At 33.3% G+C, this 27429-nt stretch overlaps 2 protein-coding genes across 6 annotated transcripts in view; one reads left to right on the plus strand and one right to left on the minus strand.

Moving 5' to 3' along the window:
* The window catches only part of LOC123695234 (chaoptin), a 49193-nt gene extending 27966 nt beyond the window's left edge, over positions 1–21227 (plus strand). Inside the window, exons 3-30 of one of the 5 annotated variants that reach the window (XM_045641019.1) lie at positions 39–128; positions 1919–2123; positions 3483–3653; positions 5311–5519; positions 6044–6198; positions 6581–6683; positions 6891–7091; positions 7450–7586; positions 8396–8615; positions 8891–9112; positions 9461–9702; positions 9981–10153; positions 10476–10499; positions 10978–11025; positions 11116–11197; positions 11375–11540; positions 11745–11798; positions 11991–12133; positions 12248–12389; positions 13617–13748; positions 14223–14420; positions 14679–14822; positions 15098–15238; positions 15684–15926; positions 16231–16466; positions 17266–17389; positions 17723–17825; positions 19529–21227. In XM_045641019.1, coding sequence (XP_045496975.1) covers positions 39–128; positions 1919–2123; positions 3483–3653; positions 5311–5519; positions 6044–6198; positions 6581–6683; positions 6891–7091; positions 7450–7586; positions 8396–8615; positions 8891–9112; positions 9461–9702; positions 9981–10153; positions 10476–10499; positions 10978–11025; positions 11116–11197; positions 11375–11540; positions 11745–11798; positions 11991–12133; positions 12248–12389; positions 13617–13748; positions 14223–14420; positions 14679–14822; positions 15098–15238; positions 15684–15926; positions 16231–16466; positions 17266–17389; positions 17723–17824 — 4107 coding nt within the window. In that variant the 3' untranslated portion in view covers position 17825; positions 19529–21227. Of the gene's footprint in view, positions 1–38; positions 129–1918; positions 2124–3482; positions 3654–5310; positions 5520–6043; positions 6199–6580; positions 6684–6890; positions 7092–7449; positions 7587–8395; positions 8616–8890; positions 9113–9460; positions 9703–9980; positions 10154–10475; positions 10500–10977; positions 11026–11115; positions 11198–11374; positions 11541–11744; positions 11799–11990; positions 12134–12247; positions 12390–13616; positions 13749–14222; positions 14421–14678; positions 14823–15097; positions 15239–15683; positions 15927–16230; positions 16467–17265; positions 17390–17722 lie in introns of all 5 variants that reach the window. The other 4 variants (XM_045641023.1, XM_045641021.1, XM_045641020.1 and 1 more) reach the window with 4 other exon arrangements.
* Positions 21228–23120: 1893 nt separating this feature from the next.
* Positions 23121–24047, minus strand: LOC123695214 (sodium/potassium-transporting ATPase subunit beta-1-like). Its single transcript, XM_045640984.1, has one exon. The coding sequence runs from the start codon at positions 24045–24047 to the stop codon at positions 23121–23123; it is 927 nt and encodes a 308-aa protein (XP_045496940.1).
* Positions 24048–27429: the final 3382 nt, after the last annotated feature.

Raw genomic sequence — 27429 nt, forward strand, 5'->3', positions numbered from 1 at the left:
TTATGACACTAATTAAAATATGTTTTTCTTTGTTCCAGGGCTTAATGACTTTTATCAAATTGGGTTACACCATGCTGGTTGTGGCGATTATGTTGATGATATGGGCATCGCTCTCGGGGGCTTTGGAAGTAAGTAGCTTAACGTTTTAATTTTATACAGAGTGGAAGATTGATACGAGCAGGTATTATTTTTCTGTATCTATCTGGGCGCAGATTTCTCACATCATCACATGATAAGACCGGACTTTGACTGACCGGTTGGCTTGGTTAGTAGTAGCCCTGCCTTCCAAGCTAGATGTCGTGGGTTCGATTCCCACCCGGGGTAAATATTTGTGTGATGAACATAGATGTTTGCTCTGTGTCTGGGCACAGGACTGGGTGTTAATTATCTATATAAGTATTTATTTAAAATTATATATGTATGTTTATCAGCCATCTGGTTTCCATAACACAAGCGAAAGCTTAGTATGGGATCAAATCGTGCCGTGTGTGAAAATTGGCCTGAAATGTTTATTTATTTATTAAAGCTATTTACTGAAGTCATACATAGGCTTCAGTAACTAGCTTTTCCACTGTGGCTATGTAATAGAATCCGCTTTAAAAAGAAGCATATCTGATATCATGTTATTCTGTCTTCTGAATCCATCCATCTCCGTTCCTTATGTCATCTACAGTCGTTAAAATATTTTTGCTCGACTAAACTAATTGATTGAATAATAAATGAGAATTATGTCGATACAGCTTACAAATTTACACCTATAAGCAGTATTTTTAAACGCCTCCCATAATCCCTGATTTGTATTAACCGATTCATCTCATTCCATAATTCGTTCCATATTATTATTTCAAGTATAATTTCACGGTATCCTTATTCTCAATGGAAATTTCGCGAAATGAAAATACCGCTGTCCTTCCTACATTTATAATGTCCACGGATGACCCTTTCCCCGCATTATAGTGCGGTTTCAAGCATATTGTTGGATATTTTGTCGTATGAGGTGCCCAGGGTATAAATTACAAAGGCTGGCGGATTTCATAGGTCTCAGTGGTCACATTTAAGTGATTAACAAATGCAGAATAATTATGTCAAGTACAATTTCCTTTAGTACAAATATAAATTCTTGGAAATTAATATCATCCACTCGCAGGTAAATATTTTGTATAGATTTTTCGTAGAATTTGCTGGCAGCTTTTCCCGTAGCTTTTGATGCAAAAAGCATTCGTTTTACAGTTTGTTAAACTACGACAAACAAAGGGAATTGAATGTTAAATTGAAAATATCCGGTTCGCTTGTATTCTATGATTTCCGAAAAATAATTAAATTATTGTTTGATCCTGACAATAGTGAAACGTAACTTCTGCCGAAATTGGTTCATTTAACTTATAATAGCTTGTTTGATTTATACATTTCCATACTACACGATTCTCCACCGATATTTATGGTCTACCAAGCTTAGATCCTCATCCACAGTGGATTAGGATCTAAGCTTGGCATGAAGAAGTTATATTATTCCCGCAACGAAATAGAGAGGATCCTTGAGCAGTCTTCTCGACTGGAAGGCTAATAATGTTCCGATCAATATTAGTTATTTGTACTTGTATTCATACTTAGCAGTAAAATACCTCAGAAGTTGTCAGTACGTATTGCACATTCTATTAAACTTAAAAACTCCGATTGCGTGATTCGAGTTTCGCTAAAGCTTATTAGAAAGGAGTTCCTAATTACTTTAATTTTGTGATTCAGAAGTTGTGTCGCTACAGTAGGAAAAAGTCCTAAAGGAAAAGAGAGCCTACCTCCTCCACCTTTGACACCCGATAACATAAAGCTTTGTGAGCGCTCATGGGCGGTGGTGATCGCCTCATTATGTGATACACAAGCTCGGTTACCTGTTCTTTTATAAAAAGAAATAATCTTACAGCTACACGTCGACACTGGTCATCCAGCATGCTTGTTCCAAGCACTTTGCACATGCTCCAAGCCGGCGGGTGACCTGGGCATCGTGACGTGCAACCACGTGCCGATCCTGCGGGTCCCCGCAGCTGTCAATAGCTCGAAGGTCTTCACTCTGCAGCTCACGGGGAATCGGATTAGGGAGTTGGAGCCGCAGTTCTTTCAAGCTACAGGTTGGTGTATCCAAATTATTAGGTTTAATGAAACAAATTTTGAGGATTTTCGCATTGAGACAATGTAGTTTTTGTTATGTTTTTATATTTAGTTCTATTTCATGGGTTTTCGTAACTTTTGTAGGGGAATTTTTACTTCGTGATAATGTAACATTTTTAGATTTTCCTTTTTGTTATTGACATCTATATGTAATATATGAAGGAGCTCGATTTCCTGTCCGAATTTTCCACGTAACTCGATGATAAAAATAGATTTCTTGTTATTGTCATACTTATTATAATACCAATAGTTTTCATGTAATTTATTTAACACAGAAATATAACTCCGTAAGAAAACATGTCGCAAGTAGAAATTGACAATCGTACCCCATTAGCTTCAACAACAATACATCGTAATTGTGTCTCCGAAAGGACAGGAAATTGTGAATCGATTGACATAGCTTACATACAAACGTGTAACCCGACAGTATGCAAATTATTTATTCAACAAGGCAGAATTATTTCCTGATAACTCTTCAATAAAATCTAATTTCTTTGAAGCTTTCATTCCGTATATTTTTAACTGGGGTTTATAATTCAATTATTGTGAAAATTCTATTTTCTACGAAGCGATAAGTACCTAGGGCATTATTTTATAGTACAAATCAATACTGAGTGTTGTAATATCATGCAAAGTGCTTTGGGGTTTATAGTTTTCTATTTCTTCGACTTATTTTTATAATATACTAGCGGTCCGCCCCGGCTTCGCCCGTGTATAAGTATAAGATCCATCCTCGTACTTCAAGAAATATAATAAAAAAAGAATTATCGAAATCGGTTCAGCCGTTCTCGAGTTATGCGCTTACCAACACATTTTGCGATTCATTTTTATATATAAAGATTGTATTTATCTATAGTTACGAATCAAAATGTGAATAATATATGCGGTTCGTAATGATGTTTTCTCTTCCAAATTAGTATACTCAGCAAGTTTGTACAGTTTGTTGATTGTTTAGTAAACTGGCTTCATTATTCCGTTTATACGCGTAATTACTATTTAAAGCATTGTTGAAAGTCTAAAGAGATGAAAGTAAATCTTTACAAAATTTAGTTTATTAATATAATTCTATTTGCTATTCTTTTATAGTGTTCTTCTTATTTATGCTGTATTAATGTTCTCATTCTTAAATCTATTATTAATTTATCTTATACATGAAACATATTATATCTGTAAAATACATGAACATATTCTATAATATTCAGGATTTAAATCATCATCTCCAATACAACATAATATCATATAGATTACAAGACGCAATATTCAATAGCCATAATTTTTCTATAATGCTGTACTTACATCAAAGCGATAATCCATTTCAGGGCTATACAGACTTGCGATAAACGAGAATCCATTAGAGAGTATACACGAGGAGGCTTTCTATGGACTTGACAACACGCTATGGGAGTTGGAGCTGAGGCAGGACAGACTGGCGACGGTGCCGAGCCGCGCGCTGAGGTATCTGCAGAAACTACGCTTGCTGGACTTGTCAGGTTTGTACTCTGTGGTTGGTGTGATGGTTATGGTATTAGAGGGTTTGGTCTTTCAGTGATGTTGGAGTGAAGGTTAAATTAGATGCGTCCAATGATGGTTAGGTTTCACTTTCATTTTCTATAAACATTTTACGCTCAACGCTATATTTGCTCTGAAACTTTTAACAGGAATATTTTTTTATTAAAACCTTCATGTATTAAAATATTGGGAAAAAGTATATAAAACAATTGGATGATTTTAAAAACGCATTAGCAAAGTAAACAGTTTAATATACATAAATTACATACAGTCACAAGTTATGTAATCAATCAAAAATTCCCTGCCCAATCATATTTATGTTTTACGACGCAAGCCTCATTAACGCGGCACTCAAAAGGCTGAGTGATACAAAATGGAGAGGTCGCTTAGGCGATCCTTGGCACCATTGTACTGTGTCGAACCCACTAGAAACAAGCATTATTATGGTAAAGAGGTTACATGCAAGGATAGATGAATTTTAAAATTTCGTACTTTCGAACTTGCACTACAAACTAAAGCGAATTTTATATAGCATGATCTATTATTAAATTCTAAATGACATCGGCAAATGAGTCATATATTTCTCAATGAGATAAGCCACATCGTTTTCTGCCTGTGACAAAAAATATTCCCTCTAAGCTTTATCAAAAAGTTGGCATCCAAAGAAACAACAATTCCCACGATCTGATCCAACTTATTCCATCTCCTGAATCCAATCTTGCATCCGAAATAACATCGAAACACGATTTTCGGGACGTGATAGCGAGACGAACGGAAATTGAGATTATAGGATTGCAGTGGTATTGCCAAATCTAGATTTTTTATACAGAATAAAATATATCACTTCAATGATTCATATTTCCACCTCTTTCTATAAATATGGGGTAATTACACCCATAATATGTCACTCGATCTCCTTATATGGACGAGGAAGACTATACTTGTGACAAATTTATATCAAATTCCTTGCGTTGTTCAGAGTAGTAAGATTTAAATTTTTAATCTTTGACAGAGCAAGTAACATTGATTTACTTGAATCGTAAATAACGTATAGCCGAATTGAAGGAGAAAATATAGTAAAATTTTTCGGGGCAGACCTTTAAAAAAGGCGATGGTATACCTAGACTATATTATACGCGCCGTAATTACTAATTTAAAAGACAGATTTTTTTTTAATTTCAATCCTATATTACCTGATTAAACCAAATTAAAATTTAATCTTAAATTAGCTTTGTTTTGTTGACCTAATTGAGTCCTAGTTAGCTGCAAGCGACGTCAGTTGCACAATTCAATTAAGCTTGGACGTTTTCGTGAAAGCGGAATTGCTTTTATCAATAGCAACTTTATACAATCTAAAACTAAAGCGGTTTACAGAAAACCATTCAATATTATCTAAGCATGAGCATAGAATTCTCGTACTCTATTGATCAAAAGCGTTCTTTTCTAAGCTCTAGTTCCAGAAAGAAACCCTCAATTTCCAAAAACTTATATATTTTATGCTATTAAAATATCTTCTTTATTAATCTAGGTACATATTTTCCTTTCTAACCTTCTGTCTTTTATAATCCTGTCAAATTTGCCCTGAAAATTCTTGAATACTTTTAGCAGGTTCTGAAACACTTTTAATATGGTTTCCAGGCAATGAAATAACGGATATCTCTGGAGACAACTGGCGTGGTTTAGAGAACACGTTACAAACTTTGATATTGGCTGATAACTCTATAGCCACTCTACCCTTGGACGCGTTCTCTAGTCTGCCGATGCTCGATACACTGGACTTGCAGGGAAATCACCTGTCTGTGATTGATAGTGGCGTGTTTAGAGATGGCATGAACAGGCTGAACAAGGTAACTTGATATTTATTTTGTGGCAAAGCGAATTTTTTAAACACTATATTTTTTTTGTGGGTAACTATTAAATGAATTTTGTGTATCTATTAAAGTTCATCCATCCATACCACCTTAGGTTATATTGGACCTATCAAAAAGACAAATTAAATAATTATTACATTGTCCTCCAACATGGCAGTTATCAAGAATAATTAATTAAAACATTCAAGGGTTTGATATCCATTAATTTCCAAAAGGTTCAACCTGCTTTAGCTGTGTTCCAGAATTCCAGATTATGCCCAACTCAAGCGCTGTTTATTATTCTATAAAAAGTTTTGCATTTCGTCACGATTAATTCTAGATGTTAGATACAACTATTGAATCGATCAGTTAAAAAAATAGAAACAAATAGCTTAAAAAGATCATTAATTATAATTGTTGTAAAACAAGTTCTTGCAAAAGTCACATCAGACCTTTTGTAGATAGGCCTGGAGTATATTTTTTATTTTATAATAGCAAGATTACACTTTTTACCTTTCCAGCTACTCCTAGGCAACAACCAACTAACCCTGATCCCATACGAGGAACTATCTCCTCTCCGACAGCTCCGCTATCTGGATCTCTCCAAGAATCTGATCAAACAAGTACCGCCAGCTCATGAGCTCAATGGCATTACTCTGTCGTTGGATACTTTGAAGTAAGTGATTATAATATTTTTTTGTTTTCTATTTTGTGTTTTGTGTCTTCTTAACTTATAACAGTTATGTTTCATTGTAAGAAAGACAATCATTGTTTAATTTAATTAGAAAGGGTTACTTTCCTAAGATATCCATATTACCATTTACATTAACAATTTCATCTCGATTTTTTATTGCATTGTTAGTTTGTATAATGGTATGAAAACATGTATTTTTAATTGAATTTTTACATTACTTGGTGTTGACGACCAAGGAATTAAACAAAGAAACTTTTTCATAGGCAGTTCTAAACTTCCTCACCTTTATGGACCTTTACCATATTTCCATTTAGATATACTTTATTTAAAACCAAATATAATAATTCACAAATTTCCTCCCTAGATTGGACTACAACAACATAAAGATCCTGATGCCGGGCTCGTTCAAGTACTTCAACGTGTTGAACAACACGTGTCTCGACGGGAATCCCATTTACACGATCAGGGTGAGTTATTACTTAAGTGGCTTGTGGTTTTCCTTGCGCGTATGATTTACCTGAATACTATGTTTCAATATTTATATGAGAGGCAATGATAGTAATTGTAACATAAAAATACATAACATAATTTCTCAAAAAAGTGATGAGGACAATTTTTATAAGCGCAACTTTGAGTTGAATTTTTTTTAATTAAACCTTTTAATCACTTAACAGGAAGACGCATTCCGCAACGCCAAGATCCGTGCCCTTTCCCTCCGGGACTGCAGCATCTCAGATCTCTCTCCAGCATCCTTCGCGGGACTCGAGAACAGTTTGCAGAATCTCGACCTCTCTGAGAACAACATAACTATGATCTCCAAGTTCATGCTGAACAAGCTCGATTCGCTACGGTTCCTCAATTTGAGAGAGAATAGGGTGAGCTAAGTTTGTGTAAAGTTAAATGAAACAAAAAAAGAACGTGTGTGCCAAGCACACGTGTCAGAAGTGAAACTTCTTTGGCAAGATTCAAATACCAAAATCGTCGTAACTCCATGGAGTGCGCGGTATGGCAATACTGTCACGTCATGACGTGACAGTATTGCCATGCCGCCATACCTTGAAGTTTTACTCTCGACGCGCCTAAAGAAGTAAGACTTCAAAAGAAAGTCAATAGACTTAAGATTTTTAGAACAACACCAATATTCATTAATATGATAATTATTTCTGATATTTAATTGTGTTTCTTTATAGCATCATTATTTTTAATGTTATCTTTCACATTAATTATTTTCAGATCGACTCTAACCTCCTAGCGACCGGTAACCCGTCGGACTTCTCTGTGACGTCAGTGAATAATTTCCAATACAAACTCTTCTATTTGGACATCAGCGGCTCTTCGCCTATCGAGATGAGCTTGCAGGACATACGAAGGTTGGATTTTGTACTTTTTTCCTAGTATTTTTAATGTTTTTGCTCTCGTTAATCCATACTTAATATTATAAATGTGAAAGTTACTCTGTCTGTCCGTTACTCAATCACGCCTAAACTACTGAACCAATTTTCATGAAATTTGGTATGGAGATATTTTGATGCCGGAGAAAGGACATAGACTACTTTTTATCCCGGGAAAATGACGTAATCCAGGAAATCCCAAGGGAACGGGAACTATGCGGGGTTTTTTTTGACTGCGCGGGCGATGCCGCGGGCGGAATTCTAGTGTTTTATAATTTTTGAATAATATGATTAATAAAATTCTTACTGTTTATATATGATTTACAATTGGGATTAGATCTTTAGCTAGTACACTTACCTAGAAGCCGCTGAGCTTGCTAAAAACTTAATATCACTCAGAGTCATTCGATATGAGTAGGTATTTAAAAATATCTGTAATAAACAAAATATAAATTCCGCCGTTCTTCTAAACAGGATGAATGATTTGAATCCTTTTTAAGCTATTGCATAGCTTCTTTCGCGGGCCTTGAGCGCGGGGCGGTCCCCGGTCGAGAAATTCCGTAACGAAAAAACCTCACGCTCCCCACTCCGACGGGCTCGGAGGTGTGGCTTGAAGGCATAGCATGCAATAGCTTTACCGCGGCAGTCCCCGAGTGCCACACGTCTTTTTTATTAAACAGAGTTTCTCAGATCCTGTTTCACAATGCCTCCTTGTCTTTTACCTATCGCACAAAAAACTACTATAAAGACTGATTTTTTTTAAAGTTTAACCATTTTGTTTATTCCAGAATGCGTTCACTCCGCTTCCTAGCTGTGAGCAAACTAATCCGTCGCAGTATAAGTTCAGAGGATTTCCTGGAATATGGCCTTGAGTTAGAAGACCTGAAGATCTTCGGAAGCACTATCACTAAGATAGAAGCTAGTGCTTTCCAACATGTTAGGACGATCAAAACATTGGATCTATCGGAGAATAGCATTGATTTTATTGATCCGTTTGCATTTGCTGAGGTAAGAAATGTTATACTTAAGAAATAAAATAAGAAAAAAAAATACTAATACATATCAGAATTTTCGACATTATTTTTGAAGTTGAAAATTTCAACCTGTTTATCAAAACAACAAAAGCATTAACTTCATTATTTTTTGGGAAATGTTTATAACTATTTACAGAATTATTTTTACCACTGAAGATAAACCAGTTTAAAATCTTATAAAAATAACACATCACCCAAAAGACACAAGAATACAATATCATCAAGACCCAATTTAATTTATTATTTCAGTTGCACAGCCTAACCACACTGAAAATGGCGAACGGTTTATCCGACTCCGTCAAGATATTACCATTCGAACCGTTAAAAGCACTGATCGAGTTACAGAATCTAGACCTCAGTAACAATAAACTGAAGAATGTTCCAGATACGTCCTTCCATTTCCTTTATAAAATGAGGACTTTGAATCTGCAAGACAATATTATTGAGCACTTCTCTAAGGGCACATTACAGGTAATTTTCAATATTGTTCTTTCAATTACTTATTGAAAAATAAATTACGTCTGTGTTATTGGTTTTTCCCATTGTGAACATAGGTTCCATTATCTCTTCATTGTTTTATGTGTGTTACGAAAGCTAGAAATGAATTAAGTTGCTCAAAGTCATCAGGTTCTTATAATTTTGTTTCAATCATATTTGATTATTATTACATTGTTTTCAACGAACATCAAGTCAACCTTCCAATGCTAAAATAACGTCACGTGAAATTTTAAATCATTACCTAATCAATTATTATTTTTATCCGTAATTAATTGCTTCGATTATGTAACATCTATTTTTAAAATTATTATTAAATTCTAGGGTGACATTCACAAACAGCTATTAGGCGTCTATCTCTCCTTCAACAAAATGACAAAAATTGTTCAACACACATTCGTCGATCTTAGAGAATTGCAGGAAATTCTTATGGAAGATAATTTAATCGAAACTATTGAAAGACGAGCCTTCATGAGTTTGGATAATTTGAAAGTTATCAAGCTACAAGGAAACAGACTAAACGATATTAGCGAAGAAGCGTTCCAGAATTTGCCAGCTCTGAAAGAGTAAGATTTTATTAATATTAAAGTGACTATTAAATTTAACATTGCATTCAAATATGACGGCATTAAGACAATAGACGGGATTTTTAGCTAATTACAAAAAAAAAACATGCATATGGTGTCTTCGCTATCGAAGAACGACGATGCTCATCAATTTTTTTTTTTATATTTTGGTCTAGCGATGACTTTAAAATAATATTTTAAAGGCCTTAAGTTTCGGTTTCAAATGAAATAAGTACAATAATAGAATCGATTTAAATTTTACATTTTTTTCCTTCTAGGTTAGATATATCATTCAATCGTCTGGAAACGTTTAAATTCTCGATATTCGACCAAGTGGGATCAGCGACAGCTTTGAAAGTGAACGCTTCATACAACCAAATAATCTCACTTACCGATTCAAACGCACCAAGTTTCTTCTCTTCTAACTTCTACCCACCGCCTAAAGCGCAAAGTAAGTGTTTTTTCTTTATTTATAAATGTATTGTGTGTTATTTCTTCTTTCCTTGCTGCTATAGTCTTATTTTTGGTAAATCTCTTTTCTACTATTTTACTTTTACTGACTATTTTACATGATTTTGGCTGTGGGTGGTTTCTTTTTTAACTTATCTGAATTTTTGTTTTCGTTCAAATACTTTATCTATACTTACATACAATGCTTACATACTCACTGAAAATTGAAAATTCAGATTGACTTACCTCTTTCTTCTTTTTTATTATTATATTTCTTATTACTGTCTATTTATGTTCTTTCTTTTTGTCTCGCACCTGCGCAGGCTTAATATCGTTGGACGAGCAAGGTGACTTTTATCTTTCCTTATTTTATGTTATTTCTTTCTTTTCTAACATTATTTTCTTTTCAAGCCACTAGGGGTAAGGATTTAACAACGAGACATCGAACTTATTGGATTTTCGATTTCACGATGGTCATAACATTCACGTAACAACGACATGTTAGAAATATCATCAATATTCATACACATTTAAACATCTCCAACATTATTCAGCTCCATGCAGGTATCATTGATGACGAAAATCGAAAAAATCAATTTTCTCGACGACACTATACAAATTTACTCTGAAACATCAACAAGGGAAATAGAATTAAGAGATGTATAATGTGATTGCTTATTTGTACTTATTGGTTTTTTCCGGGAAAATTCTTATTCGGACGTGACGAAATCGATTTTCTCGATTCGATTATTATTGGTTTTCATTTGGCATTTATTCATTTATATATGAAAATTTACAAACTAATTCCGTTATTAATTTTCCCAGAAAATTCGGATAAGAAGGCTGTTACGGCGTCGCCGTATCGTTTGTTTTGTACGTTTTTAACGATGTTTATATTATCTACAATTTATTTTGCATATCGCTGTGATTCTTAGATATTTACCGTGGAAATTTATGTTTTAGGTCTTGGGACAGTATCTGTGAATATCCGCGTCTTGGATTTCTCACATAACAACATTTCTTACATCGCTCCGTATTACTTCAGGTAACATTTTGATATTATCATTTTTAATATTGTGGCTAATTTTACAAACTGTATAATTTTCGCGCCTTTTTTCTGGTGTTAGATATTTGTCAAGATTATTTGATTATTTCTCATCGAAGAAGTTACTTTTCTTTAATTATATAGAAGCGATTAAATAGTTACAAAATTTTATTTCAGGCACGCTGATTTGACATTATCAGAACTTCATTTATCACATAACCAAATAAGGAACATTACGAGAGAAGTGTTTGGCTCTATGTTGATGTTACAATATCTCGATCTATCGCATAATCAAATATTCCATATGGAGTATGATTGCTTTAAAAAAGTCAAAAACCTACAGGTGACTACGATAAAATAAATAATGCATGAAAAGACAAAGAGACAACAATCGCTGAGAATTAAAAAAAAAAGAAAAAGTTTTTTTACTATCAAACAGAGAAAGAACGTTATTTCTATAAATGACACATTTCTCTTTGACTTTTTATTTTGATTTTTTTTATTTCTTTTCTTTTCATAAAACAATATTTAATTTAATTAATTACAGATGATGGGCATGTGTGGACTTCAACTTGGTTTAATGATTTATGGTTTTTTGCGAGTAAATTGAAGTAACAATGAATCATGATTTCACCGCACATTGTATTTTTGCTTTATTTCTGTTCAACTTTAATTTGTTCGTTCTTTGTTTTTTCTTTTTTTTTTCTACGTGATTGTTTGTCATTATTATTATTGTGTGTATTAATTTTTATACGAAAATATCTGTGTTATCTAAATTGCGATGCATTTTCAGATTTTGGATTTGTCACATAATCATTTAATTGAATTACCGGTGGAAGTGTTCCACGATATGCAGATGTTGACTTCTGTTGATTTGTCTCACAACCGTATTCGGAATTTGGCTGATAATCTTATTTTGTCAGCTGCATTGGAAAGGTAATTTTAGAATGAGTATAAACTCAATACTTCTAACAGTCAGAGTTTCTTAGAAAATAAGATATTCCATTTTATACCAAATAAATTGTACCCTTATCCACTTCTTAAATCCAGGCTAGACCTATCGAACAATGACTTATCAAGAATGCCAACAAATGCCCTATCACCAGGAGCAGCAGCTAATCTGGTAGAACTAGATCTAAGTTCTAACACTGTGCCTGCAGTAGCCATTCCAGATTTAGTTCAACGATTTAGGGTGAGTATTATTATAATTATAAATACTTGCAAAGTAGATATGATCGCTTGAAGTTTGATGTTGTAAAGTTGAATGGACTTAATGGGATATGGTTTAATGGAAAGTTCAACGTTGTCTGCTAATGATTGAAATATCATCTATGTATGCAAATGATACCACGAAAGCTAGCTATATATTTGTAATGTCTCATAAATCCTTAATATTCTCAAAATTTTGATAATAATTGCACAAATTCAACAAAAAAGATCTTATACTTAAGTTGATATTGAGAATAGTTTTAACAGTTCATATCATGCTAATATTGATGAAAACCCATTGATAGATCTAAGTAGTAGAAAACGTTGAACTTTAAAAATTATACGTGAATGTTTTTAAATTTGTTTAAAAGTTAATTATTAACTGTGACTTAATCATTAACTAAGTGAATCCTAGAACTGAAAAAAATGTTGAACGACCTCCGTCTTTTTATTACTTTGTTTAATTGAAACATTCACGTCGTTATGATTGTACTAACCATTGTAATTTGTAGTTTATGTTGTAGTTGTGATCAGTGATGCAAATGTGATGTCTAAGGTTGATACATATTACGAATCTATTCTTTATTACTATCATTTTTTAATATAAACGTATTTTGTACTTGCAAAGTTTATTTAAATTTTGTCTCGTTCGCAGATTTGTATCTGCATCTATTATACTCTGCACTTATTTTTTTCAAATCCAATTTTCGGTCGTTTGGTCATCGGAGTCAGTGTCATAAATTCACGTAAACATAAACAATAGTTTTAATATATCATAAAAAGCCTATAAAATAAATGTCAAGAAATTTAAATTGAGTAATATTACATAAGCCGCTCCATCCTATTAAAAGCAAAACAAAAATTACAGGAATCCTGATAATAATTGAATACATTGCATATTGCCTCGGTATATCTAATGATGTATGTAATGTAGTTCCTTAAATATATTTAATTAGCTATTAAAAATTCTGAATAGTTTAAACTCAAAAACAATTCGTTAAAAGTTAAGTATCCCTTGAACTATAAATAATAATACATTTACATATTGTAGTATGTATTATAAATTTACATATTTAAATACGTCTTCGCAATTTCATACATAAAATTTTACGATTACGATGACGAACATCAGCCATTACAATACCCCGCTAGTGAAACCCGATTCGTAATACGTATCAACAAGCCAGTGTAGCGCTATGATGATGTCCAGAGCGGCGAGGGGGGCGAGTTCTGGCCCGAGGACAGCGACTACAGCGATGAGTACATGTACCACACCGCTAGGCGCGACCACACCAGGGTCTTCCACCATAAAAAGCAATATCCGCAGAACATTTTCTACAAGGTAGACGATTGGCAACACTCCAAATTATTCTTTTTAGCGTTTGCGTTGGTTTGTCTTATTTCAATCTGTATGTACGGAACTTGAGTGTCTAATGTCTATCCCGATATTTGAATAAGTAACAACTACAGAATTATAACTTGTATATGCTTGAAATCAGATAATTTGAATGAATATTGAAATCAGATAAATCAATGAAACGGCATTCTAATTTTGAATTGATTAAAATTTTCTTACCCACAAAATTATTTCTGTTCTCAGATATTGCATCTGCTTATGTTGTTTCCTTTGTTGAAGTTATGTTTGTCTAGTGTTTTGCACTGTTTTATTTTGCACTATTATGTTTTATTTTTTATGATTGATGCAAGTAGTATTTGCATTGTCTTATTATTTTGTTAGGCTTAGAATTTGTGATTGCATTTTCTCATTATCTCTTATGTTGGTGCAAGTTGTTGAAATTTGATGATTTTTTTTCAGTCTCTTGCTTGGTTAGATCTATCGAACAATCACTTGGTCAGAATTGAAAATGGTGCATTCGGGGCCTTACCAAGGTTGCGTTGGTTAGATTTGAGCAACAACTTGCCTTTCAATAATGGTGAACGGGGTGGAAACATTTTCAAAGGTCTAGAGAGGAGACTGTCTTACCTGGGATTGAAGAACGTCAGCTTACAAACTGTAAGTATTAAGTTTTACTACATTTTACGACAATTAAATACATCAATTGCAGTCAATATACTACATTAAAGATCATTTAGTTTAGAATAGAATTTAGAACATTTACCATATTAAGAATAAAACCACCAAAGTATTACATTTGAAGATTCATTTAAATTTTCACTTAAAGCTTTACGATTATTCATTACAAAGTAAATTATTAATTGTTCCATGTACAATAGTTTAATTATGAAGTCATAATTATAATTAATTTTACAGCTACCCTCACTACCGCTACCGAAGTTGCGGACTCTGGATCTATCATACAACAACCTGCCATCAATCCCAACTGACATCACCGCTAATCTTACTCGTTTGAGAGCATTCGACTTATCATTCAACGACTTGACTAAAGTGCCTGTGGTAAGTATTTTTAATAATCTAGTAAAATTGTTAATTGTCAAAAAAACCATCAAATGTTTTTCCATCAAATTCTATCGCCTAGGTTTCCAAATGTCCTAGTTATTTTATAAAATTATTATAAAGAATTGATTTTTATTTGTGATCGACAAACACAGCTATAACCGTCATCTTTTGAAGTAGTCTTTTTAAATTGAGTTTTCTTCAACATTTTCAACATTGTTTTTTTTTATGTGAAATGTTATTTAAATTTATTGAAACAACAAATATTTTTCCAGGCAACACATTCCCTCAGCGACCTCCGTTGGTTGTCTCTCTCGGGCAACCCGATAACAGCGCTGATGAACACGAGCCTGTACGGACTGTCGCCGCGGCTTGAGTATCTCGATGTTACTAAACTGCGCTTGAGTATCTTAGAGGTGAGCTATTAAATTACTATATACTTTTTTATTATAAAAAAAAATAAAAAATAAATATTAAATACGAATTAGTATCCCACTTCTGATGAGTCAATATTTTGTGGATGTTTTCTAAAATATCTCAATTGATTTAATAATTATTTACTTTCATATGGTAAAAAAGAGTGTGTGTACTTATGTACACGCGTTAGAAGTTATACTTCTTTGGTCGTAGAAAAAAAAATACTAGAATATACAACTTGAACACAGTTATCAATTTTCATACCACCTAGAACTAACTTCATGCTGTTAAATTTAGGTGTCGGTGTGCGCGCGCATCGTAAAAATTACTCTCATCATTTTTCTCCATCGCGCCAAAAGAAGTATAACTTCAAAAACACTAACCAATCAAAACTAGAAAGTGCTATCAGACATATTTTTATATCCATTTTACCTTGTCTTCCAGTACGGCGTGTTCAGCAAAATGTACGGATTGCGAACACTAAAGATATCCGTGAACGGTATGGCCCGAGACTTCAACATACCGAAGATGACGTCACAGAACGCAGCCCTTGAGAACCTGTACCTATCTGTGGAGAGTTCACAAGTGGACCTCGGGAACGAGATGACGGGGGAATTACCGTGTAAACTGAATAATATCACGTTAACTGGACGGGATTTGAAGTTCATCTCGCAGAATTTGCTTAGCGTGAGTATATTAAAATGTTTATGCTAGTAATTTTAGATTAATTTCAATTATAGTGTCCAATATTGATATAACATCAAACCTATTATAGATAAGTATTTACTACCTTGATGAATTATTTTTCATGAGTATACCATTTTTATATTTTATTCTTGCAACTTCTATTAATGAATTATGTCTTACAAACCTTTAACTCTACTTTGTTATTGAAATATTAATTTGAATCTTATCTAATCGAAAGAAAAAAGCTTTAAACATGTCACTTTTGTGTGAAAAAAATCTACTAAACTACCTTTTTCTCTTACAGGGCGTTTGCTCAGAAGAGCTAAAGCTCACGATATTCAACACAAGCATCGAGGACATATCCTTCGAAGTGTTCTACAAACACGGGAACATTAAGAACTTGTCCCTGGACTTAAGGAACAACAACCTGAAGAGGGTTCCCAACCCAGCGAGGAAGGAATGGCCTGGAGTGCCCAATGATTTGTTCCTTGAAGATATCCTGGTTGCAGGCAATCCTTTAGTATGCGACTGTGGGATTGGGTATGTTTTTGTTGAATTTATTGAAGTTATACTTCTTTTAGCGCGATGGAGAATAATGATGAGAGTGAATTTTTACGATGCGCGAACACCGACATCTAAATTTAACAGCATGAAGTTAGTTCTAGGTGGTATGAAAATTGATAACTATGTTCAAGTTGTATATTCTAGTATTTTTTCCATACGCTAAAGAAGTATAACATGTAACGCGTGTACATAAGTACACACACTCTTTTACTTTTTTTTTTCTTTATACCGGTAAAGTCTTACTTTCCCGATTATATTTTGTAAATAAAAATAAATATTTAATTGTAAGAAAAAACTCTACTGCGCTGTCGTATTAAAATAATGGTTGAGCGTTCGAGCTTTTAAGGTTCATTTTCACACACAGCTTGCAAAAATATTGATGACTATAACAGCTGTAGATACGGATTTTTTTAATGGAGGTTTTTCACTTTTCTCTAAGTATTAGTAATTACTAAATTTGTATTGGTTACGTTTGAAAACACGAGATATATTATATATTATACTAGCGGCCCACCCCGGCTTCGCCCGTGGTATGTGTACGTTTTCTCCATAAGAACCATCCTCGAACTTAGGAAAATAATAAAAAAAAAGAATTATCGGAATCGGTTCAGCCGTTTTCGAGTTATGCGCTTACCAACACATTTCTGAATTCATATTTATATTATAAATTAACCCATTGAGCCCCCAGCGGCCTGATCGGTCCACGACACAATAGATTTTCTATTGTGTCTGTGATTCCGGGGGCTGAGTTATTAAGATACTATTTCCCGTCCAGGTGGATCCAAGCGTGGGCCCGCAAGCGGCGGCAGTACCTATGCGCAGCGGCGGGCGAGTGCCCCGCCCGGGACGACGTGCGCCTCGCCACCTGCCCCTCCTACCAGAACCGGACGCTTAGCGATGTGAGTATATATACACACACACACACACACACACATACTATCTACTATTTTCACTTTTCTTATTAAATCACTAATAATAACAGTTTAGATTTTTTCCCCTTCAAATTTTGTTATAAAATGATCTTTAATGTGTTGTTCAAAAAAAATTACTAAATATACCTAAATTAATTTTTATACAAAATTTGCAATTGTAATAGGTAATTTAACTTCCTTGTTAAATTTAGTTCATTGTTCATAACGTTTTAATATTACATACAACAATGAGTCTATTAATATTTCATGTAGTAAATTATCAATTATTTAAAACAATTCACCAAATATTTTTATCACCAGATAATATCCAAGGAGCTAGACTGCAGCTGGAGCCGCGGCTTCTTCACGGTCTCCAACGTGCTCACAGTGTTCGCGCTGGTGCTGACCAGCTTCCTCATTTGAGGTTTGTTTTGGTGCTATGGCCTGTATCGCGAATTGGTTCAGGTTCGCGACAACATCCGGGACTTCCGCAACTTCGTGCGGAGTGGGGGGGAGCATGAGACCATGTTGCCCCCCGACCCCCCCGCTGGGGTCATCAAACATGACTGACATATGGAGACCGTCGTCGTGCCTGTGACGACGGTCTAAGGGACACTATGTAGTGGCACTAAAATAAGTCGCAGTGTCGCGAAGATCTAGATATCTAATGACAGTGTCTATCTGGGTATCAAAAAGATCTGGAATTCTCTCTGGGGTATTGAAAAGATCTCGAATTGTAAGGTCCAATGATCTAATAGCAGTGTTAAATTTTGAGGTAAGGAGAGGTATATCTGGCAAATAAATATTGTAGCACTGTCTAGGAAATCTAGTCTAATGGCAGTATCTGGGGGTATTGAAAAGATCTCGAATTGTAAGGTCTAATGATCTAATGGAATTGTTAAATTTTGAGGTGAGGAGAGGGTATCTGGCAAATAAATATTGTAGCACTGTCTAGGAAATCTAGTGGCTCCATCCAGAGAAAATCGTGGCTCAAAAAATTTGTTGGCACTGTTCACGCAATTTGGTGATACTGTCAGAAAATACTCGTGACACTGGCCAGAAAAAATTGTATGGAATTGGTTATGTGATTTGTGAAATTTGAAATTGATTGGATATTGCGATGTTTGGCATTTTCAGTTTTACTGAAACGGAATTGTTTGTCGTGATATGTGAATTGCGGAGTATTGGATATGTGAATTTGATGATTTAGTGCCACTTAACATCAGTGAAAACGTTGAAATAATTACGTCTGATAGTGATCCCACAAGAACTTTGAAATTTACAGGATTTGACCCCACAAAATCAAGGACTATACGATTAAAACCCGTGCAATATTAGCTAGATCGATCGCTAAACGGTATAGATCAATGCTACTTTTGAATAACGTAGTAACATTATGTGCACTGCCTATAAATTTGCAACTGTGTCAGAGTGCGCCTAATGTAAGTTGCATTTCCGCAAATTATTAATTTACTTAACGATCGTATGTAGACTGCATTCGCTCGAATAATGTGTTCGTCCATTGTTTATATATAGTAATTATATTATTTATAGTGATTATATTATTTATAGATATTTTTGTTTGTGTATTAGGCTAGAGTTCATTTGTATCGTTTATAGTTTAAACCTGTGTATAGAGTTTTAGCGCGAGTTTCGAAACATAACTATCGCCTTTTACTATCATTTTATGAGTTCCTCTGCTAACGATTATTAACTTTCTATTGATATCGATGTCTAGAGTATTTAAAATTTATTAGATTAATGTAATTACATAGCAGTAGAAACCAAAAGCGATAGTTATCGTTTTAGTATAAAATCTCACTAGCTTATATTAGTGATAAGATCTCTCTGACTGTCATACCATTGTACAAATCTTTATCGTTGAATGTCACACTTAATATATTCTCTTAAAACTCAACTGTTTAGATGTTTTCAAAGTCTATACTATGTATAATAAGTGTATGATAAAAACATTCTATTATATGTTCTTCTATATTAAGTGTAGCTATATTTCTAAATTTCTATATTCTTCAATCGCTCATAATAATTGGCCATTCACTCATCATACCATCATCTAAATAAAAAATCTCTTATCTATTTCTTATTTCTTTTTATTTTTCTTTTCAGATTACTAGCCTTTCTGTTCAGCCACTTCTTATTTATGCACGCTTTTCGAAACCTAACCTTTTATGATAATAGAATTCTAGAACCTTAAGCTAAAGTTTTAAGAAATGAGTGAATTAATGGAATACCTCTCTTTCAGTGGTCCATAATGATGCCAGGCCTATTTGCTTTGTTTTCAATGCCAATCTAGTTTTAACCTTTTTTATTTAGGACTTAAGATTCTTTCTCTTTGTAGGGTTACGGTAGGGTAGTAAATATATTTGCTATTGAGCTTTCTTTTCGTGTTCATTTCTGTGTTCTCTAACTGTAGATAGCGTATGACTATCTCTTTAGTTCCGTGGCATTGAAAACGAAGGTATCGATGAATATATTTTGTGATATATATTAACTCTAATCCTTCTATTTTTGATAAGCCTACGATAATTATTGCTAACTTGGGAATTGTACAGCTGAACTTGAAATTGTCTTCGATTATCTGGGAAGCTTAAGTGTAATGTTGCTTGTCAATTTGAAGACGGGTTTTTATTTTGCGTTGTTTGTTTCTATTGGAAATTATGACTGTATATAGTTCGAATTTAATTTTAATGTTAATTGTTATAAGTTCAATTTTTATATTGGGTATTATTTATCTACGTCTTTTTAAAATGATAAAGTTGATGTTTAAAAATATGTGTCGTACCAAAAAACTACTTGTGATGTATTTTCGCTTAGATGTTTAATAAATGTTGTTCAATATCTAAAAATGATTATTAGATAATGTTATTGAATGTTTTATTTTCATTTACATCGAAACCACGTATCATTGCATCGTTCAAAATGCTAAGTACCTGTTTCAATTATTTATGCTATTTTAGAAATTTGTTAAATTTTTTCCAATAATACCTTTTAATGATAGGTTTACAAACTTCTGAATGTGATAGAACTTAGCTAGTGCCAATAAAATTAATTATAATAAGATATATAATACATGATTATACCAATTTCCTTCGTATTCATATACTATAAAATTATAGTAACGAATGTTAGACGCGAGTTATCAAAGAAAGGGAAAAGGAATTATTTACATTTTAAGGCAAGAATTTGGGTATTTTAAATAGGAGATAGTCGAGCATTTGCTATTATAATTGAAATTTTAATATAGATTCATAAATTATCGTTGAATGTTGTACATAAAGAAAATGGCTTAAAGGATATGACTTAATGAGATGTGCGTGTTTTATATTAAGGATGGTTGCGCCATTTTGTGGCTTATGAAGTTTATTTTGTATGTTCTATCGTTTAAGATGGACCTTGCCTTAATGAACAAGAAAACGTTATTTAATTTCCATGAATCTCTTATTATTATTTTCTTTGACATTTTCTCAATTTCTTCTATCACTCTGAAATATTGTTCTATATTTTCTATGTTTTTTTATCTCTTTATCACACGATTACCTAAACAGGGTAGACGTTTTCAGAGTATGTATGTTTCTTGATTGCATCGTAACTTCTATAAACCATTTTAGAAGTACTTGTATGATCTCGGATGATATATAAAGGCAGTTGATTTATTATTATTCAACAAATACTTAATGGCGTAACCAAGGTATTTCTTTTAAACAAAATAATATTGTAATCACTATTTAAACAACTCTCTAAAATAGTGTGAAATAAAATAATCATTGAATCATTAGTGTATTAATAAATTATTCCGTTAAAATTATGTTTTGTTTTATTTCACCTCTTTTCAGCACAGAATGAATTAACCCAAATTACTTCCAAATTATAATCTATGAACTTTGGACATTTTTTCTGGTATAATAATATCTACCGTAAAATATATTGTATGCCTAGAAATTTGCCAGGCATGGTTCTAGTGGTATCATGTAGACATTTCCAAAAATAAATCCAAAGTTTAAAGTTTAAACTAAATTTCACATCACACACAATACACAAAATGTCTCCTTATTACTTAATAAGTCAGTAGGTAGGTACCTTATTATATCTATTATGCTGATTATATCCTTTCGGAAACAAAAACAGTAGGTTTGTATTTCTATTACTGCTAAAGGGTTAAGCTATATTGAAAACATACCAAAATACCTTTTTTTAAGTGGGGAAATCTTGCATAGATATCCATGGCCTCCGGGGAAGAGGCCGTGGGTTATGTCGGATTTCTACCGACCAAAACCCCACTGTGTTCCGTCAAGCCGTATCAAAGACAGGGCCACGGGTATAGGTAGAATTCGTCCGTGACCATACCAAAATACCTACATTATTATCACAGTTAATCTATCACATATTGGAGAAAAATAAAACATGTTTGCTAGATACAGTAAAATCTCTCCTTCCTTAATTGAAAGCATCTGACGGTCCAAATATAATTAGAGGAAGTGGATCTAAATGAGTTTGGACGACTGTAGTTAACACGTATTACGTGACCTCTGGCTTAGTATAAATTCCTCTTTACTTTGTTGTTTCCTTTCTCCGATACAAGGAAGAGCTTAGTACAATGAAAATTGTATAGTTTGTATGTACGGTTTTCAATGGAATCGATAGCGATCAAATTTACGATCGGAACACCTTCTTACCTTATTGTCAGTATGATAATGAATTCATATACACATACATAAATTGTGATTGAGTGCAGACGAAAAACATTTAGAATACACGTGGTTCTATGATAATATAATCAAGTTTTAGACAAAGCGGGCGAAGCCGCGGGCGGAGTACTAGTACTCAATAAATTACAAAATTGAAACCATATACAGAAAGCATATAGTTTTCAATATTTACGGAATGTCCACGTTACCGTTATTAAGCTCAATGTACTTTCATCTAGTTATATTATAGATTTCAATTTCGTCGCCTGCGGGGAGCCGGATCCAATTATGACGGTGAGTATGGGCGAAACAACTGAATGAGATAACAACTAATCTTATTACGCAGTGGGATGTATTTTATGATTGTTTGTTTTTATTAAAATGTGGCGGAGTGACGTCAACCATCTGTTTTCAAAACTGGGTGATGTGCAATAAATATGGAAAACATAATTGAATTGAGTGGGATTTCTCTTATAATGTACATATTTACAAGGATGGAAGTAGGATAAGAAAATTTTTAAAGGAATACACATAACTAACACTAAAATAAAGTAACATATTATTAAGATATAGCATTTAAAATATCATGTCTCATGAGAATTAATGTATTACAACGTAAGACCCAGTTATTGAAGTTAAAATATCAACGGGCCTACCTTTAAGAGAGCAAAGTAACTTAATTAAAAAAGGTAAATACGAAAGACAGCATATACTCTAATATTGTATATCTATTCTTAAATTTCGTTTAAATAACTGTTACTTATTTGAATTACATGCTTGGCTCCAAGTATTTCGCTACATTACGGTAAGCGCACACGACACTTAATTCTACAAATTGCCTCATTCTTTAAGCCGTATTAGCTCGGATCTACATTTTAGGAAAACATCTAGAGTGATTTGTTTGAAACGTGGATTGTGTCAGCTTTCTTATCAAGGAGAAATTTGTTACCAAATAGACTGTGAAAAAAAACAACCATAATATGTACATTATAATAGTATATTCTTCTTAATATTCATTGTACAATCTTATCTGCGTTTACGATAATTTTATTTTTAGGCGTAACATACAGTAAAAATGCCGTTGATGATGATCCTCCATCGTACCATAACGTACACTCAATGGCGAGCGATATTCCTAAAGTAAAATCTGTTATTTGCACCGCAACTAGAGGCGAATTATCCTTCATATCTAAAGGAAATAATCCTGGATCGAATCCGGGCGGATCGGGGTAGTATATGATTTTGCCTATATGTTCTTTGTCATATGAATGAACACCGTGACAATGCAACCAGAGTTTTTGTTGATCTAACTTCATCCACTCCCGAACATCTAGAGGTATATTTAAATCGGTCGTGTTAAGTTTCAAAGGTTTTGCTGACCAGCCTAATTGCTTGTTAATACGTATAACAATGCACGGACTTTTCCAATACCCAAAAGGAAGAGATCCACAAGGTCCTAATGTCAAATCTTCGGCGGATCGCTTTCGTCGCTTGAAGAAGTTATCTAATTCATTTACATATTTCTCATCTTCTTTGCTATTACTTCTGTAGGAGATAATGGGAAAGTTGTTAACAGATGTCGGAGTCGCAGAGAGTCCAATTCCATTCTGAGAATATGTCATAAGCTCAATTTTTTCAATCAATTCATAGTTGTCCATAAATTTTATTATCGACAATGACCCGAATAGAAACAGGAGTGTGTACGTGCTTAGAAACAACAAATACATTATTGAATATCCAATAATGCATAACCAGCTTTTGCATGACCTTCCGCAGAATAGCTTTTTCTCTCTATTATACAAGTATCGACAGAAACGTCGTCCCAATGATACTCTCGGTTCTGATCCGTCTTCTATTGATCGAGCATCCTTTGATGTGGTGGGTCTTTGGAATGGTACGGATGGGTCTTTGCCCTTTTGTGATCCTTTCCTATTAAACATACTTTACACATTTATAGATAAACTCTAAGGATAAACTTTACAAGCATCCTTGTAACACGTCAATGTGAAATGTTCTGTCATTTTTCTAAAAAGGTTGTATTGAATCTAGAGAGTCATGGATTTGTGGTACATTTATATTTAACTAGCGGTCCGCCCCGGCTTCGCCTGTGGTATATGTTTACGTTTTCTCTCCATGAGAACCATTTTCGCACCTCAAGGAATATTATATAAAAAAAAGTTAACGAAATCGGTTTAGCCGTTCTCGAGTTTTGCGCTTACCAACACATTTGCGATACATTTTTATTATATTTAAATTAGGCATACCAATACTGAATTAATAACTAACATATAAATGTTTTGAAGGTATGTATTAAAATAAAAATCCAACGTTAGTTTCTTATTTATTTTAAGTCGACTCTATTTTATAAGCTGAAACTACAATTGTAGAGTAAACTGTAAAAGAATCACTAAAAATATTACGATACCATAAAATTTTGTGATAGTCGATATTTTTAAGTACCGAATAAAGAATAATTTATGAAGAATTACTTCTACAGATATTATTCTCATGAAAATATAAATTTAATTAAACTATTTCCATTAAAAAAATTAGAATAAGGCACACATAAATTAGTCGCAACTCGCAACGCAATTTTTAGAAAAAAATATTTGTACATTCAACAACAAATACACCTAATGTATTTAGATAAATTATAACACCTCTAGTCCTCTACCTCTTTTTACATTAAAACAATAAAACATCATTGTAAGTTATTCAAATACATTAACTCGATACTTTACTTGAGTTGGTAATAACTGTTTTTAAGAAATAATCTATCAATCCCATTAAAACATATACTTATATATGGAACGAAGCCAACTTTGTACCAGATACTCCAATAACAATTTCGACGTCAGTACTAAATCATAGATTTACAACAGCCGAGGCCTGGGTCTATTGGCTTAAACAATGCCTAACACAAGATGCGTAGAATTTTTTTTTTTTTGGTTTTATGCTCTAACTTTAATGTATATCTTCTATATCTACCGAACTCTGCTGAACCGTGGCTCAGTGGTGAGACCTCGGAATTCAAATCTATAAGTCCGGGGTTCGAGACCAGGCAAGCGCGCAGGAAATAAATTGATTTTTCAAATTATCTGCGCATGTTGTAAAACATCATCACTGCTCGAACGGTGAAGGAAAACATCATTAGGGAACCAACATGTCGAAGAATCAAAAGTTCAAGGACATGTGTCATGTGGCCTGTACCCTCATAGGAGACCCGTGTCCCAGCACTGAAAACGTATATATGGGCTGATGATGGTGATGATGATGACTCAATGAGTAAAATTTTGACATGCTATTATTTACTTCCTCTATGTGGAAAGATCTTCAACATAAAACATCACATTATAAAGTTATTTACACACATATGAAGAGCCTATATAGCCTTGAAGATGCAATAAACTATTCCATCCTTTCAGTGACAGTGTCATAAAGAGCTTAATATTTGATTTATTCCACGTAATATAGTCGACAAGAAACTTACTGGAATAGATGTGTATGATGTATTATTTATGCTGAATCAGGCCTTTCTTATTTTCATCGTTTTTTGTCGTTTTTGTTTGTGTTGATATTGGATAACATCATTCATGTGAATTTGATAAATCCAATCAAAGCAAATCAACTTGTTCTATTTAATAATCTCGTATTTCATCACTACATAGTACCTATAAAACAAAGTCACTTTCTCTGCCCCTATGTCCCTTTGTATGCTTAAATCTTTCAAACTACGCAACGGATTTTGATGCGGTTTTTTTAATAGGTAGAGTGATCCAAGAGAGTTTTAGTATATAATTTATTAGGTTTAAGTCAAAGTGGGCGAAGCCGCGGGCGGTAAGCTAGTAATATTATAAAGCTAAAGAAAATGTTGGTTTGTTGGTTGATTTAGCGCTCTCATCTCAGGCAAGAATGTTTGAATGAAAAATTATTTCAGTACTAGATTGTCCATTAATCGAGAAATAAGGGCTATAATATAATAACACAAACCTACCGGAAGGAAGTTAGCGCGGAAAGTTTTTTTTTTATTATTATTAATATCTCAAAAAATTGCTCCTTAAATGCTCCATCAGAATCTGTAATTGCTCCACTTCTATAATTATTAGTTTATTTATAATTAATTTTAAAAAAAATCCAAATACTGAAAACTTGATTTCCCTATAGAATGAAAAATATTCATTTTTCATAAAAAAATTTTTTCCAAAAAAATTGCTCCCGATTTGCTCTATCAATTACAAAAAAAATTATTTAATTTTGATAATTTTTACAATAATTAACTGAAAAACTATGTTTGCATAGTAAACTACTGCGCTGTGACGTCATCAATTATTGTCGTTGCGACGCATAAGGGCCATATTTACATGTATCAGCACTGCAGCGATATGTATAGACCTTAATGTTTATGTTTTCTTATTTATATTATTCACTAGATTTCCGCCCGCGGCTTCGCCCGCGTTTTCATAGGAAAACCCGCATAGTTCCCGTTCCCGTGGGATTACCGGGATAAAACCTATCCTATGTGTTAATCCAAGTTACGGTCTATATGTGTGCTAAATTTCATTGTAATCGGTTCAGTAGTATTTGCGTGAATGAGTAACAAACACACACACATCCTCACAAACTTTCGCATTTATTATATTACTAGCGGTCCGCCCCGGCTTCGCCCGTGGTACATATTTCGCAATAAAAGGTAGCCTATGTTCTTTCTCAGGGTCTAAAGATTGTCTGTGCCAAATTTCATCAAAATCGGTATAGTAGTTTATGCGTGAAAACCATACATACATACATACAAACCTTTCCTCTTTATAATATTAGTATAGAAGTATAGATTAGTAGGATGGTATTACTTAAAAGGTTATTAATTACTATCATGTAATTATTTGGTTCTGATCACAGATCACAGAAACTAAAGGGTTCTGATGATAAGAATAATAAGAAATAATTATAATTTTTGTTTTATTGAGTCTTCAAGTTAGGATTGCAGGTTCGAATGATAATAATTTTTGTATACCATCGTATATATTACATATAACATAATATGGAGACATTTCATCATGTCCACAACAATATCAAGGTTAGTAATAGATATTTCTACTATCAATTATCATCAAAGTATTAAATCGGTAATAAGTATTTTTATAATTGAATTTGAATTTCTGTTTACTATAAGAAAAATTAATAGGCACTTTTTATTTTAGGGTGTGAAGGGATTCAGTCAAGGAGTTTTAAATTATTGAAGAGTGGTAATTATTTAGAAGTAGGGTTCGCGAAAAAATTGAGCCCTACTTTTATATAATCACCTGAAAATTATTCACTAGAGTA

The sequence above is a fragment of the Colias croceus genome, chromosome 10 (assembly GCF_905220415.1).
Source record: "Colias croceus chromosome 10, ilColCroc2.1".
NCBI classification, from domain to species: domain Eukaryota; kingdom Metazoa; phylum Arthropoda; class Insecta; order Lepidoptera; family Pieridae; genus Colias; species Colias croceus.

Excerpts from the sequence above, each read along its gene's own strand:
- LOC123695214 (XM_045640984.1), bottom strand. The coding sequence starts at position 24,047 with ATGTTTAATAGGAAAGGATCACAAAAGGGCAAAGACCCATCCGTACCA.